This window comes from Neovison vison, chromosome 4 (genome assembly GCF_020171115.1).
Source record: "Neovison vison isolate M4711 chromosome 4, ASM_NN_V1, whole genome shotgun sequence".
Classification (NCBI taxonomy): Eukaryota; Metazoa; Chordata; class Mammalia; order Carnivora; family Mustelidae; genus Neogale; species Neogale vison.
Window position 1 is genome coordinate 151,193,423 of NC_058094.1, and position 15,278 is coordinate 151,208,700.

At 34.3% G+C, this 15,278-nt stretch overlaps 1 protein-coding gene across 6 annotated transcripts in view; it reads right to left on the reverse strand.

The window, feature by feature from the left end:
* PCLO (piccolo presynaptic cytomatrix protein) overlaps positions 1–15,278 on the reverse strand; it is a 530,926-nt gene that overhangs the window by 136,700 nt on the left and 378,948 nt on the right. For all 6 annotated transcript variants that reach the window (XM_044245920.1, XM_044245919.1, XM_044245917.1 and 3 more), the window contains exons 7-8: positions 6,473–8,660; positions 921–1,057 (exon numbers count right to left, since the gene is read on the reverse strand). In XM_044245920.1, the coding sequence (XP_044101855.1) occupies positions 921–1,057; positions 6,473–8,660 (2,325 nt within the window). The remainder of the gene's footprint in view (positions 1–920; positions 1,058–6,472; positions 8,661–15,278) is intronic.

A 15,278-nucleotide genomic window follows, 5' to 3' on the forward strand; every position in this document is an offset into this window, starting at 1 on the left:
AAATCTTTAAAAAAATAAATAGATATTAATTAATAGTACCTAGTTTGAGTTTTTTTTAAGATTTTATTTATTTATTTGACAGAAATCACAAGTAGGCAGAGAGGCAGGCAGAGAGAGAGCCTCGTTTGAGTTTTTATGATGATAAAAATCTAAAGATATATATGTAAAATATAATAGACTCTAAATATAAGTTCCCCTCTTTCCCAAAGTGAAGCCTTCCCTGTCCCCAGCTGACTTGGTTTGGTCACCCCTTACTTGCTATTTCTTAACACCCAAACATACTGTTATTGGAAAGCACTAAAATTACCCTTATCTATTTCACCCAACATTCTGTAAGGTCTTTAGGAGCTACATGAATCAATTGGGATAAACTGGAGGGTGAGACGAATCATGAGAGACTGTGGACTCTGAGAAACGAACTGGGGGTTTTGGAGGGGAGGGGGATGGGAGAGTGGGGTGAGAGCCTGATGTGGGTATTAAGGAGGGCATGTATTGCATAGAGCTGGGTGTGGTGCATAAACAAAGAATGTTGGAACACTGAAAAAATAAAATTTAAAAAAAAAAGGGGATCTACATGTATTGTCCCTGCATAATAGTGTTGGGTATGTTGTACAAACTTAACTATCTTTTATGGAAGAAAGAATCACTTAAATTGCCCAGTAGAAGCACCACAGCTATACTGCAATGTTGATATCCAGGGATGATTAAGTAAGGTACTTAGTATTTTAAGTTACTGAAAAATAATTTTTTTTATGAACTTGAATGATAAAAGTCCCATGCATTTTAGGATTACCGAGACCAATCTAGGATGACTGTTTGGTTGACCAATTGACTGATTAATGAATTGACTGGATGATAAATGGATTTTTTTGTGGCAGTCGGGGGTAAACCTAAAAGAGATTTCTCAATATAGCACTTACTTGCTCTTGATGTTGACTAACTGGTCTAGAGTGGACCAATCTTTCTGGCAGTTTGCGATCCAGACCATGTCCATTTTCCAAACGAGACTCCCTGGGTTTGTCAAACCAATCTGTTTCTTCACGACGCAGATGATAGGCTTTGGAGACCAAGGAAATATCAAACATTGCAACCAAAACTAATACAGATGACAGAGGACAGCAGATGTTCTGAAGTACCAACATGCTCCAGGCTTGTTAACCATTCATGCATTTCAAATATAACTCCCAAGATGATGAAAAAAATCATTTCCAATACTATGATGAAAATGTTGTACCATGGAATAACTTAGAAAAAAATAATGTACACACCTGTTCAACTTCTCAGAGAAAAATAAAACAAAATTAAATTTTAAATGAGAAGAGATTTAGATAGTGACTGAATAGAAGAACAAGTCAATATTCCTCAGAAGTCATTCAACTCAACCTCAACCCTTCAGTTCCTACCTCCTCCTCTCTCCCCACTACTTACAACTTACCACTTTGGTATGGAATATTCTGTCACTTTCCCGCTGAACTATAAATCACTACTAAAATGCAGCTGCTGGCTTTAAACATCAAGTGAGTATTTTTGAAAATGTGACATTTCTATGACATTTGATAAATAAATGAAAACACTTATTTCTAAGAGGATCCCAGGTATTACTGCAAAGAACATATGAGCCATACTACCTGGCAGCCTACAATTAAATGATATTTAGAGTATTCTATTAAAAATTAAGCAATTATTTTCCATGTGGCCATAGATTTAGGAATTAGGTTGAAGAGTTGACTGACTGCTTTTTATATTTATAAGATGACAAAACTTGGTATCCTAAAATATTTTTGAAAATGTAACAATATTTAAGTACATAATTATTTTAAGTGATTCATCCCATTCAGTTCTTTATTTCCAACATTTTTTAAAGCTATTAAGTGACCCCCAAATCCCACTTTACTTGATATATAGAATTTGGCTTCATATACAGCTTTATTCTTTGCAAAACAATATCTGATTTGTAAAAAGCATCTCTGAAATACACTGTTGCTTTCCAAATGGCAGCTGGAGCAGTCCTCCAGTTCCTATCCTGAAGATTTGTTGATGGTGCTATCAACTTAGGTCTCCTTGAAATTCTAGCATCTACAACACCATACCTTTGAGTTCTCCTAACTCCTCATAGTTTTCTTTTTCTGTCTATACCCTTGATTGTCTTTTCTTCCAAAACTTCCTAACATATTTTCCCCCAGGCAAGTTCCATTATATCTTTGCCGGTAGGACTAGCAAACCCATAGCATATACACCACTACTCACCTCCATAACTCCTGCGATCTTGGTCCTTTGGTCATCTCCTGTGACTAACCACAGCATTTCTCCCCAGTAAATATGATGATAGATGATATGTCATAATTTAGTCATTCTTTGATTTGAGGAAATGCAATGTTACATACCTGTTTTGTGGTCCTATGTGCTCTTATCTGATCTCTAATAGGAGACTATAAGCTGCTTGAGAATAAGGCTCAGATCTTCTTTTTTCCCCCCTCCCTCAACACTAAAAACAATGTCTTGCAATGCCATAAGATTCAATAAATGTTTGGGAGATGAATGAAACAGAAAAATTAATTGTCAACTAGAGAAAGAAGTTAAACACCCTAACTAAGATACATGTATTAAAAAATAAATATTAATCTATCCCTTGAACTTTAATATTTATATAATCTTGACTCACAATCTCCTTGACAATATATTACGGTTTTTCATAGTTTGAATTTGACACTAAAAACTAAACTTATATGAGAAAATATTTAATGTAATAGATACCTGGTAAGTAAATTCCAAATAAATCTATAATGTAAACATTGATCTCTTAAAAACTTACTAGACTATTCCCAACCATAGTAATACTATCTTATTTTACTTCTTACACATTCTTTTTATTTGTTTCTCATGAAAAAATAATCTGTACTGATTTTAATTAATGCCTACCTTATATTATATAGTATGAGTTTTCGCTTGAATATAAAACTTTGCAAATTGCATTTGAAACACAATCCTTCACATTGTTTTCTTGGGTATGTCCATACTAATAAAGCAGAATCTGAATCAGGCCCAAATTTCTTCAATTTGTTCCTGATTATATACTTTGATTGCCTATTTCTTACAAAAACTCAATATGTAACTAAGTTAGGATGTCTGTCATGTTTTGCATAAAAGTTTATAGATCAGTCAAGTGCAACCAGAGTGAATTAATCTACTTTTACATTGTATTCTGTCTTCATAACTTATAGTAAGTTGGACATAAATACTAGTTGTTTATAACTGCAACTCTCTGATCTGCCATGGTAGATCTGTACTTTAAAAATTAAATTTTAGTGGTGAAAAACAATAATGAATACTGTTTTTCTGAAAATAAATAAATTGGAAAAAAATTAAATTTTAGTATATGTGCTGCCAAAGCGAGCACTAAAAATTAAATTTTATAAAAATTTCCAAAGTAACTTAAATAATTGCCTGAGGATTAACACCTCCTTGTTTTAAACTGATGATATTTTCTTGAAATCTTAAATGTAAAATAAAAAGTAAGCTATTTTCAGGTGTAGCATTATTTAAAGTTATAGGAATAGTACAATTCTATTCACTATCAAGTATTCATTGAAAACTTTTTTCAAAGAGATATATTGATTTTTGTTTTTTTTTTGGCTTAGAGTATACTTCGAAAGAATGTTTTCAACAAAATATTTTTGTTTGTAGAAGTAAATATAACTTGACTGTTTTTAGCTTAGCTTTCCTCCAAATCTGCTCCACAAAAGGGTTTCCTACTCTGTACTTTACCAACCATACATGCACATCAAATTGTGGACTTCAAGCTGATGGCCATAAATACTAAGCAATGTAAATTATGCTTATCTAGACTTTACCTCAAGTAAGCTATTTCAAAATTAACTAAATTCATATAGAAGATATCTGAAAGATATTCTAAGCATTTATTAAATTAGAGGTTAATTGAATTTGGAGAAAGCACACCACAATTTGAATGCAGTTAAATTTGCTTTTGTCTCCTCAATACTAAATGGCCTATTGGTATGTTACACTTCTCAGAGTGATCTTCCCATCAGTGAATTACAGATATAGCATATATTTGGTAAAAATTGATTTAAAAATTTCTTTGTATTTCACGAGTTTACAAATGAGTTATGTAATTAGGAAAAGTATTTTCTACTTTTTCCCTTAATTACCCAAGGAATCCCAAGATTTCATAAGAAAAGTAGGTCTCTGCTTTACCAGAAGCAAGGAATATGTTCCAGTGATTTAAAAGCAAAAAAAAAAAAAAAAAAAAGTAACATTTTAAATCATACAACTTCTAAGAATCATCACTACAATTCACACACATAATATTACATATGTAATTCAATTTGTTATAAAAGTTGTCCTTTGTCTAATTCTTATCCGCATGTTTTTTCTGACTAAATTTCTTGTCTGGTTAATTTTTAAATATGTTTTAGTTTAATTGTGTAATTTCATCTAAATTTCACTTTAATTATTTATTTCTTTGGTATCATCTTTACATGTTTCATAATTTTGTATGCTGCATGACATCTCATCATCTACTTTATGAAAACATTACTTTTCATACAGTCTTTGATGATTAGGAATATACATTATCCAAACATATCATTGAGAAATAAGACATCTGGTTATTTTTATATGGTTGTATGTAAATAAATACATTTTGGAATATCTAGAAAAATCTAAATGTCTGGTACCATGTGGATAAATATCCATGAAGAATAAGTAAATTTGTCAAATTTTCTCAAATATATGCTCTATGTGCACACATAGCCTTAGGTGTTCAGTTATACCATAAACCTGTTAAAGTTTTGTTTTATCTTATTTTACCAATATGATTATTGAAGAATCTTCTGATTCCTCTGTAGCAATCATTTTATATGTATAAAATGTGTGTAAAATGTGGATTGTGAAAAAAGTAAAGAAAGAAACTGTTTTCACATAATATCATAATTCTTGTTTAACCAGAAAGATTCAAATAATTGACTAAGAAAAAATATACAAATAGAGTGCTTTGTTAATTGAATAATTATCAATAAAAATGGTCAATCCAATAGCCTGTAGAGAAGAAAATAAATCAGACAGGATATAATCTGTTGGGATTTCTCTAAGAAAAGAAATCTGTCCACTTTCAGATTCAGTGACTTATTTTAATCCTACTCAAATCTAGATCTGAACTTCTAAATTCGTATTAGTGTCTACATATAGAAGTAGAAGAAAAATACTTTTCATGAACACATATTTTCCTGTGAGTCCTCAGGGAAAATGTCACATTTAAAAGTGAGGGTGGTCATGTTAGTTTAGTTCTCTGCAGTCTTCCAAGGAATGAAATAATATTTTAATTCAATAAGAAATATTTTATTTCCAAGACTCAAACCACATCTATGTTCAAATATAAACCATCAGGGGAGGGAAAAAAAGAGGACCAAAAGCCATGAGTCCTCCAGGCATGGAGGACTCATACCTTACTGCTCCCCCTTGTCTTCACAATTATATTTAAAGTAGATCATTTTCTAAAATCCTTTTGTTCTATATGATTAAACAACAACAAATTGTCATAAGCCAGTGTTTGGTTAAGGGATATACTTGCCTTAAATCATTTATTCAAAGAAAAACTAGCAAAACAATTTAGGGTAAAAAAAAAGGGATGATGCCAAAAGCAAAGCCAAGGAAAAGCCTAAATGGATACACTAACCAGGAGGGCTTCAGTTTGCTAAACTCACAAAAGTAGTAGGCAAATTTTTTATTCTAAATCTGAAGAATGTTTCCCATATACTGATATGATTATTTTTTCCTCAATAGCATATTTAGCGCTAAGCTTTCTCATACATAATGCAAAATGCACAAACTTGTCAATTACGGTATTCATAATGAGAGAAATAAAAATATTAATGCTTTATTTAAGGAGACTTATAAAATTCTACATTACACTAATATCAGGGATTTAGCCAAAGATTCTCAAAAAAAGAACATTCTCTGAATTAATGAACAATGATATTACAAAAATAACATAAATAGTTTTCTATTACAAAGTCTAGCGGAATAGTACTTAATGGCTCTAAATATAAATAATTTCACAAACTGAAAGAAACTGACCAATATATTTAGAAATGCATTTTTTTAAATAAAAGAAACATACAATGAAAAACTTTCCAACTATGGATTTAAAGGATGACCATATTTTATTGACACAATTACTTGATAATGGTTTTAGAAAAGTGGACACCAAACAAATCAAGCAAACAACCAAGAAACAACAATAAAAGGATAAACTAAAAAGAAACAAAGAAAAGCATGCTAGGAGATCTATACACAATATCAAATTTCCGTTTACAAGAAATAAAATTGAAGTAAACATGCAAAAGACGCACTAAGAAAAGTAGAATACATCCTTGAAGAAGGAAAATTAAACATGCAGAAAAATAAGAGTTTGAGTTTTGAGAGTAACAGGGTAGTTTGAGGCCCAATTTACCTTCGCTGTCTGACATGGCATGTTGGAAGTCATCCATGATGAACGCTATGTCACGGTCATAGCCTCGAGTTCGTGATTCTTCTCTCATATGTTGCTGAACTTCAGGCAATGAGTGACTTGATCCAAACTGATCCCTGGTATCCGCAGATATTGGTGGAAGGGGTCCAGCTGCAGCCCTGGCCATTCCCATTGGCTGGCCAACAGGACTGAGTGGACTTTCTTCTTCAGAATTTTGGGCCACAATTGGTATTCTTCCTCTGCTCTGGCTAATTGGTAAACTGGTCGGCTTAGTTCTGCCAGAAGGTGATGCATGACCGAAGGAAACATCTAGAGCTTCAGCCTCTTGAGCTTTCAGTCTTAGGGAAGAGCTGGAAGAATCTCTTTTAATTGATAAGTCAAGGCCATAGACAGAAGAAGGTCTGGAAGAAGGTCTGGATCTGCTGCCACTACTGTATGGCTTATCCGCTTCATCCTGCAAAGCCGACCTTAGGGTATTTCCTAACGTGCCCAGCCCTGTGCCAAGAGATGACCCCATAAATTTCTGTTGGTCTGTAATATTTTTTCTGAGGCCAAAAGTGATGTCATCTTGAAGAAGCCTTGCTCGGGAAGAAATGCCACCAATAGATGAAGTGCTAGAAGTCATATAGCTGGAATAATCAGGCTCAAGATCTCTACTTTCTTGAATGGGTGAAAATTTTGACATTTTAGGATCAATTAGTGATTTCTTATGCTTTGATTGTTTCTGATATAGTATGGCAGCTGGTAGTTGTTTTGCTGCTTGTTTCTCAAGTGTGAGTCTGCTAATGCTGTATTTTTCAGATTTGGGAAAATGTCTATAACCCGTATCAGCATGGTAATAATGGGAAAGACCAGCAAGGTGATCTAAACTCTCTGCTCCTCTACGGAATTCTTGTTTAATCTGATGTTTCAGAAGCTTTAACTCATAGGGATCTTCCATGGGATCTTCCTCTGCTTTCACATAACTATGCAATCTCGAGGAAGTCTGTAAAGGTGCTAGGAAATCTGTCACTTCTTGAGACCTACGTGTTTCAGTGGATCGAAGGAGACGATCTGTTTTTGACAGATCCTTTTCATGAAGGCTAAACGCAGTGCTTAATGCTGCTGTTCCTTTGGTAATCTCTCCAATGTCATCAATTAGGACATAATTTCGTGGAGTATGATGGTCAATATCTGCATAGAAAGAATCTGCAGATATGCTTGATATTGGACTGCTTGCCATGCTACTTCTTTCCTCCAATCCTATTCTCAAGTCTAAGCTATTATACTTACTCCCAAGATGAGAAACAGCATAAGTATTATCAGTAGAAACAGGTGCTATCATCAGGGGTTGGTTGCGAATCACTTCATAGTTTGAAGTTATCTTGGGCTCCAAATACAATGTAGTTTGCCGTGGCTTTTGTTGTATCACCATCATCTGTGACGGTAACTGGTAAGAAGGTTGTGGGGCTGGTGTAGGTTGAGCTTGAGGTGTGAAGGACATTGTTGCCACAGCCTGAAATGTTGGTTGAGTCTGATAAGGTGAAACCTGCTGATGGTACAAAGTCTGTTGCTGAAAATGGGACTGTTGGGTGTATGGGGTAGGTGCTTGGGTAGGAAGAGCAGGGGATGAATATTGATATTGTGTATAAGGACTTGTAGGAGGAACTAGTTGAGATTCTGTTTGGGTTTGTGGTGGTATAAACTGGCTGAATTCAGTTTGGGGAGCAGTTCTTGGTCGTTCTATGCCATGCTGACTTTCTATTCGGGTTGGTCGGGTGCTGCTCACCTCACTGTCAGACATGTAATCCCGATCCTCAGCTACTCCCTGGAGGTAGGCTCGCTCTCTTTTTTCTCTCTCCTTTAATAATGCCTCCTTCCTCCTGTTAATTCCCATTTCCAGGTACCGTAACTTGGCATCAATCTCCTTTTCTTCCTCATCAAGTTCTGCTTGTTTCTTTCTCAGCTTTGCAGATTCCCTTTCTACAAGATCAAGCTCTCTGTCTATATCCTGGAGAATCTTGGCTCGTGCCATTGTGTTGGTTCTGCAGATCCTCCTCCTGGAAACTGTGCCCATTGTGCTGTATGTGGACTGAGTGCCTGTGGAGGTCTCCTCGGGGGGTGGGTTTGGCAGAGTTCTTTTAACTTTTTTCTGGGTGCCAGAGGGTGTCATGGTTTGAGAACCTTTTGTCTATAATTAAATACACAAAAAATAGAACTTTATTAAGAAGGAAAAAAAATTTAAAAACTCTGTAACTTACATTTTACATTAAAATGCTTTCATGTATGTTTTAGCCATGGCAACATAATAAAACAAAATTTTATATATTATTTCAAGTATTAGCCACAAATACCATTAACTGAAAAATAATTTTCCCTTTCTTGGTTAAGTTGGTTATTTATTATTATAACTTCTGTAATATTAGAAGTGAATTTTGAAATCAAGCACAGAACTCATTGTTACACAGGCTTATATTTTAGTAGGACTCTTAAGAGAATGCTAGAAACTCATATTTCATCCTGTTTAGTACACATAAAACTAATATATTCCCAGAGTATTTGTGTTAACTGTCTATAATTTAAGTTATATTTGTTGAAGATGCACATTTACCATTGTTAAATTTAATTGTTTGCTTCTACCTTCTTATTCCCACTTCTCCCCCCAATCCCACCCAACAGTGGCTGTCATTCTTATTACAATCATGAAATATTTTGAAAGAAAACCTTTAAATACCTAATGTCTTTTTTTTTTTTCAAAAAAAAAAAAAAAAAGAAGAGCGAGGGAGAGAAATCCAACTAACTTTCTATTTAATATTTCATTATTTCCATGACCATTTGGGTCTTATACTTCTTTTCAATTTTATTATTCTTTAGTAATTTTAGTTGTTCTTAATGTTTTAGCAACTTAAACAAGAAGCAGAGGGAACTGACTATAATAAAAACCCACTGAAATATATATTTTTTAAATCTGGTAAGGGATATCATTGATGAACTATCAGATATGTTAGGTTTCATTTGATTAGTCATAAACTTGCATTATAAGAATCACTGATTCTGATATTCAATTTTAGAATATCAAAAGATATGACTGATCATTTTCAATAACCTGATGTAAACAGACAGGCTTTCCTAACACACAGAAGACAGAGACCTAGACAAAATGCCAAGATGGAGGAATTCATCCCAAAAGAAATAACAAGAAAAGATCACAGCCAGGGATCTAATTAAAATTAAAACAGACACAAGTAATATGCCTGATCTAGAATTTAAAACAACAATCATAAAAATACTAGCTGGACTTGTGAAAAGCACAGAAGATACCAGGGAGTCCCTTACCAGAGAGATAAAAGACCTAAAAAATAGACCAAAGTAGAAAACGCAATAGCTGAGATTCAAAACAGACTGGATTTGTAATGACCTCAAGGATGGAAGAAGCAGAGGAATGAGCAAGTGATATAAAAGGTAAAGTTATGGAAAACAGTGAAGCTGAAAAAAGAGGGAAAGAAAAATATTAGACATATATATAAAATATATATATTTTGTATATATAAATATATATAAAATATATAAATATAAATAAATAGATATATACATATATAAATATATGTATAAATAATATATATTATATATATAATATAAATAAAAATATTAGAAAAATATAGACATAGGGAACTCATTGACGCCATAAAGCATAATATTCTTATCATAGGAGGCCCAGAAGAAGAGAGGGAAAAGGGGACAGAAGGTTATTTGAGAAAACTGCAGCTGAAAACTTCCCTAATCTGAGAAAGGAAACAGATATCCAAATTCAGGAGGCACAGAGAACTCCCATTAAAATTTTAAAAAGCAGGCCAACACCAAGACATGTAGTAGTCAAATTTGCAAAATACAGAGATAAAGAAAAAAATCCTAAAAGCAGCAAGACAAAAGAAGTCCCTTACTTACAAGGGAAGACAAATAATGTTAGCAGCAGATCTCACCACAGAAATTTGGCAGTCCAGAAGAAAGTGGCATGATATACTCAATGGGCTGAATGGGAAAAATATGCAGCCAAGAATACTTTATCCAACAAGGCATTCAGAATAGAAAGAGAAAAAGACAGTTTCCCAGATGAACAAAAAGTAAAGGAGTTTGTGACCACTAAACCTGTCCTGTAAGAAATATTAAAGGGGATTCTCTGAGTGGAAAGAAAGATCAAATGACAAAGACTAGAAAGGAACAGAGAAAATCTCCAGAATAAAAAAAAAAACAATAAAATGGCACTAAATTCTTAACTATGAATACTCTGAGTGTAAATGGATTAAATGTTCTAATCAAAAGACACAGGGTGTCAGAATGGACAAAAAAACAAGACCCGTCTATATGCTGCCTACAAGACTCTTTTTCATCTTAAAGATACCTATAGATTGCATGTGAGAGGATGAAGAAACACTTATACTAGTGGATGCCAAAAGAAGGCCAGAGTATTAATACTTATATCAGACAGCCTAAATTTTAAATTAAAGACTGTAGGGGTACTGGGATGGCTCAGTCAGTTAAGCATGTGACTCTTGGTTTTGGCTCTCAGGGTTGTGGGGTCCAGCCCCACACCCGGCTCTGCACTCTGCATGGAGGCTGCTTGTCCCTCTCCCTCCCTCTCTGCACCTCTCCCTGACCTCTTTCTCTCCCCCTTTCAAATAAATAAAATCTTAAAAAATATATATCTATATTTCTAAATATATAACAAAGAATGTAACAAGAGAGGAAGAAGGACACTATATCACAACAAAGGAGTCTATCTAACAAGAAGATCTAACAATTATAAATGTTTATGCCCCTAACTTGGAACCACTCAAATACATAAAACAATAACAAACATAAAGGAGCTCATTGATAATAAGACAATAATAGTAGGAGACTTTAACACCCCACTTACACCAGTGGATAGATCATCTAAGCAGGAAATCAACATGGAAACAGTGGCTTTGAATGACACACTGGACCAGATGACCTTAACAGATATATTCAGGTCATTTCATCCTAAAGCAGCAGAATATACATTCTTTTTGAATGCACATAGAACATTCTCCAGAATAGATTACAATAGGGTCACAAATCAGGCCTCAACAAGTATAAAAAGAATGAGATCATACCATGCATATTTTCTAACGACAGTGCTATGAAACTTGGAGTCAAGCACAAGAAAATATTTGGAAAGACTACAAATACATGGAGGTTAAAAAACATCCTACTAAAGAATGAATGGACCAACTAGGAAATTGAAAAGAAGTTAAAAAATAAATGGAAACAAATGATAATGACAACATGAGAGTCTAAAACCTTTGGGATGCAGTAAAAGCAGTCCTAAGAGGGAAACATGTAAGAATACAAACCTACCTCAAGAATCAAGAAAAATACTCTATGTAGAAAATCTGAAAGACTCCACCAAAAAACTGCTAGAACTGATACACAGATTCAGTAAAGCTGCAGGATAAAAATAAACGTACAGAAATCTGTTGAATTTCTATACACCAATAATGAAGCAGGAAAAAGAGAAAAGGAATCAACCCCATTTATAATTGCACTAAAAAACATTAGATACCTAGGAACAAACTAAGGGTTAATGGAGGGAGGTGAATGGGGGGGGGTGGGCAAAAGGGGTGATGGGTATTAAGGAGGGTGCTTGTGAGGAGCACAGTGTATTATATGTAAGTGATGAATCACTAAATTCTACACCTGAAACCAATTTTACCATATACATTAACTTGCTAGAATTTAAACAAAAACATGGAAAAAAAGAGATACCTAGGAAAAAAACCCAACCAAAGAGGTAAAAGATCTATACTCTGAAAACTATAGAACACTTGTGAAAGAAAGTGGAGAGGACACAAAGAAATAGAAACACATTTCATGCTCATGGATTGGAAGAACAAATATTGTTAAAATGTCTTCAGTACCCATGGCAATGTACACATTTTATGCAATCCCTATTAAAGTATCACCAGCATTTTTCACAGAGCTAGAACAAACAATCCTAAAATTTGTACGTAACCATAAAAGATCCTGAAGAGCCAAGTAATCTTGAAAAAGAAAAGCAAAGTTGTAGGCATCATAATTCTGGACTTCAAGGTATATTACAAAGCTGTAGTGACCAAAACAGTATGATACTGACACAAAAACAGACACAGAGATCAGTGAAACAGAGTACAGAACCCAGAAATGTATGCACAACTACCTGGTCTATTAATCTTCAACAAAGCAGTAAAGAATATCTAATGGAAAAAAGATAGTCTCTTCAACAAATGGTCTTGGGAAAACCGACAGCAACATGCAAAAGAATGAAACTGGACCACTTTCTTACATCATATACAAAAATAAATTCAAAATGGATGAGAGACTTAAATGTGAGACAGGAAACCATCAAAATCCTAGAGGAGAACCTGGGAAAGTTACCTCTCTGACATCAGCCATAGCAACTTCTTACTAGACACATCTCCTGAGATAAGGGAAACAAAAGTAAAAATGAACTACTGGGACTTCATCAAGATAAACTTCTGTGCAGCAAAGGAAACAATCAGTAAAACCTTTTAAAAGGCAACCATTGGAATGGGAGAAGATATTTGGAAATGACTTATCTGATTAAGGGCATCCAAAATCTATAAATAACTTATCAAACTCAACACCCTAGAAACAAATAATCCAGTTAAGAAATGGGCAGAAGACATGAATAGAAATTTTTTCAAAGATGACATCCAAATGGCTAACAGGCACATGAAAAGATGCTCAGCATTACTCACCATCAGGGAAATACAAATCAAAATTATGATGAGATATCACCTCACATCTGTCAGAATGGTTAAAATTAACAACACAGGAAACAACAGATTCTGGTGAGGACACGGGGAAAGGAGAACCCTCTCCCATTGTTGGTGGGAATGCAAACTGGTGCAACTACTCTATCACACAGTATGGAGGTTCCCTAAAAGTGAAAAACAGTATTACCTTATGACCCAGCAATTGCACTATTAGGAATTTAACCAAAGGATACAAAAATACTAATTCAAAGGGGCACATGTACCACAATGTTTATAGCAGCATTATCAACAACAGCCAAATTATGGAAACAGCCCAAATATCCATTGACTGATGAATGGAAAACAAGTAAACAAGTTGTGGTATATATAATGGAATATTACTCAGCCATCAAAAAGGATGAAACCTTGCCATTTGCAAAGACATAAATGGAACTTGAGTGAAGTAAGTTAGTCAAAGAAAGAAAAATAAAACATGATTTCACTCACATGTGTAATTTAAGAAACAAAACAGAAGAACATAGGGAAAAAAAGAGAGAGGCAAACCAGGAAAAAGACTCTTAGCTACAGAGAACCAACTAGGAGTTGTTGGAGGGGAAGTGGGTGGGGGACGGGCTAAATGGGTGATGGTTATTAAGGACGGCACTTGTGATGAGCACTGGATGTTGTCTGTAAGCGATGAATCACTGAATTCTGCTCCTGAAACAATATTCACTAATGTTAAGTGGCATTTAAAAAAAAAAAAAGTTGAAAAAATAAACAAAAATAAACCAATGTAAACAAAATTACCCAAACATTTAATAGCATATTCACAACTAGCTTCCAGGTCTTCTACATATTCTTTAGAAAAAGCCTTTTTCTCTTCTTAATAATAAATCAAAGACCTTTCCTCCCCTTTTCCCAGTTACTAAATATTAAGAGCAGAAAAATAATAGAAAGTATGTGAGACTTATTTCTAATTAGATTATATTGCCTATGATCCTTTGTTTTCAGTTTTGTTTTAATTCCTTCAAAATTCATTTCTTAGTGTCTTTCTCTGTTTTGTGTTAGAATTTTTCTATGACCTTTATTTAAATGAACAGATGTACACAATACATAACAAATAGAACACAGTTGTTCAATTTGATCTTCATAAAAACCCTATGACTTAATTGTTAGTATTAAATAAATGAAAAGAATTCAAAGTGAGAGAGAATAAGTAACATGCTTAACAGTTGCTTTTGGAGTTCCAATTCCCCATATTCCTTGAGATTTTCCTGTGAGGAAGGACAAGCCACAATTTCAGAATCACTCTCCCATATTTCCCTGACTAATAAGATTTATTCATTGTGAATTTGCAGTCAACTATTTTAAATTTCAGAAATGAACATAAACCTTGTTTATCAGGATATGGCTTCTGATTATGAAATGGGTGGACATATTTGTTAAGGAATGAATGAAGGAATAAATGGAAAACATAAGAACTTGAAATTATTTTTAGTTTTAGAATCAAGAACTGAAGTCCTCAGAATTCATTGAGTGGAATGAGAGTATATATGTAATCTTATGTTGGAGGCTATGGAATGGTTGGAGTCGAGGACCAAACCAGGCCCGGACTTGTGTCTCCTTCAAAGTCCGGATACCTTGACAAGGTTAAGGACGGGAAAGTTGAGTGCACTGAGAAAGGGTCTGTGCTATATGTCGTGCGCTAGCCTATGTGACTTCCCACACACTCTCCCTACAGTAGGGAACAATGTGGTCAGGGTCATGAATTCTTAGTCCTTGTTGTTCTGTACCTGCCATAACCCACTCCCTGGTTGATTGTCTTGCTAATGGCTTTAGCGGAAACTACCTGGGCTCACGAGGTTTGCTTGTAGTTAGTGTAAACTTGTTACAGAAACTTGTGGTCATCTGACTATGTACTGATGCAGTGCTCCTCCTATTCTGGTCTGTCTTATAAATGATTGTAAGATGTGGAATAAAATTGACACTGTTGGACATCATCTTCAGTGTCCCTCCTGCCCCCATCTCTTTGTCTC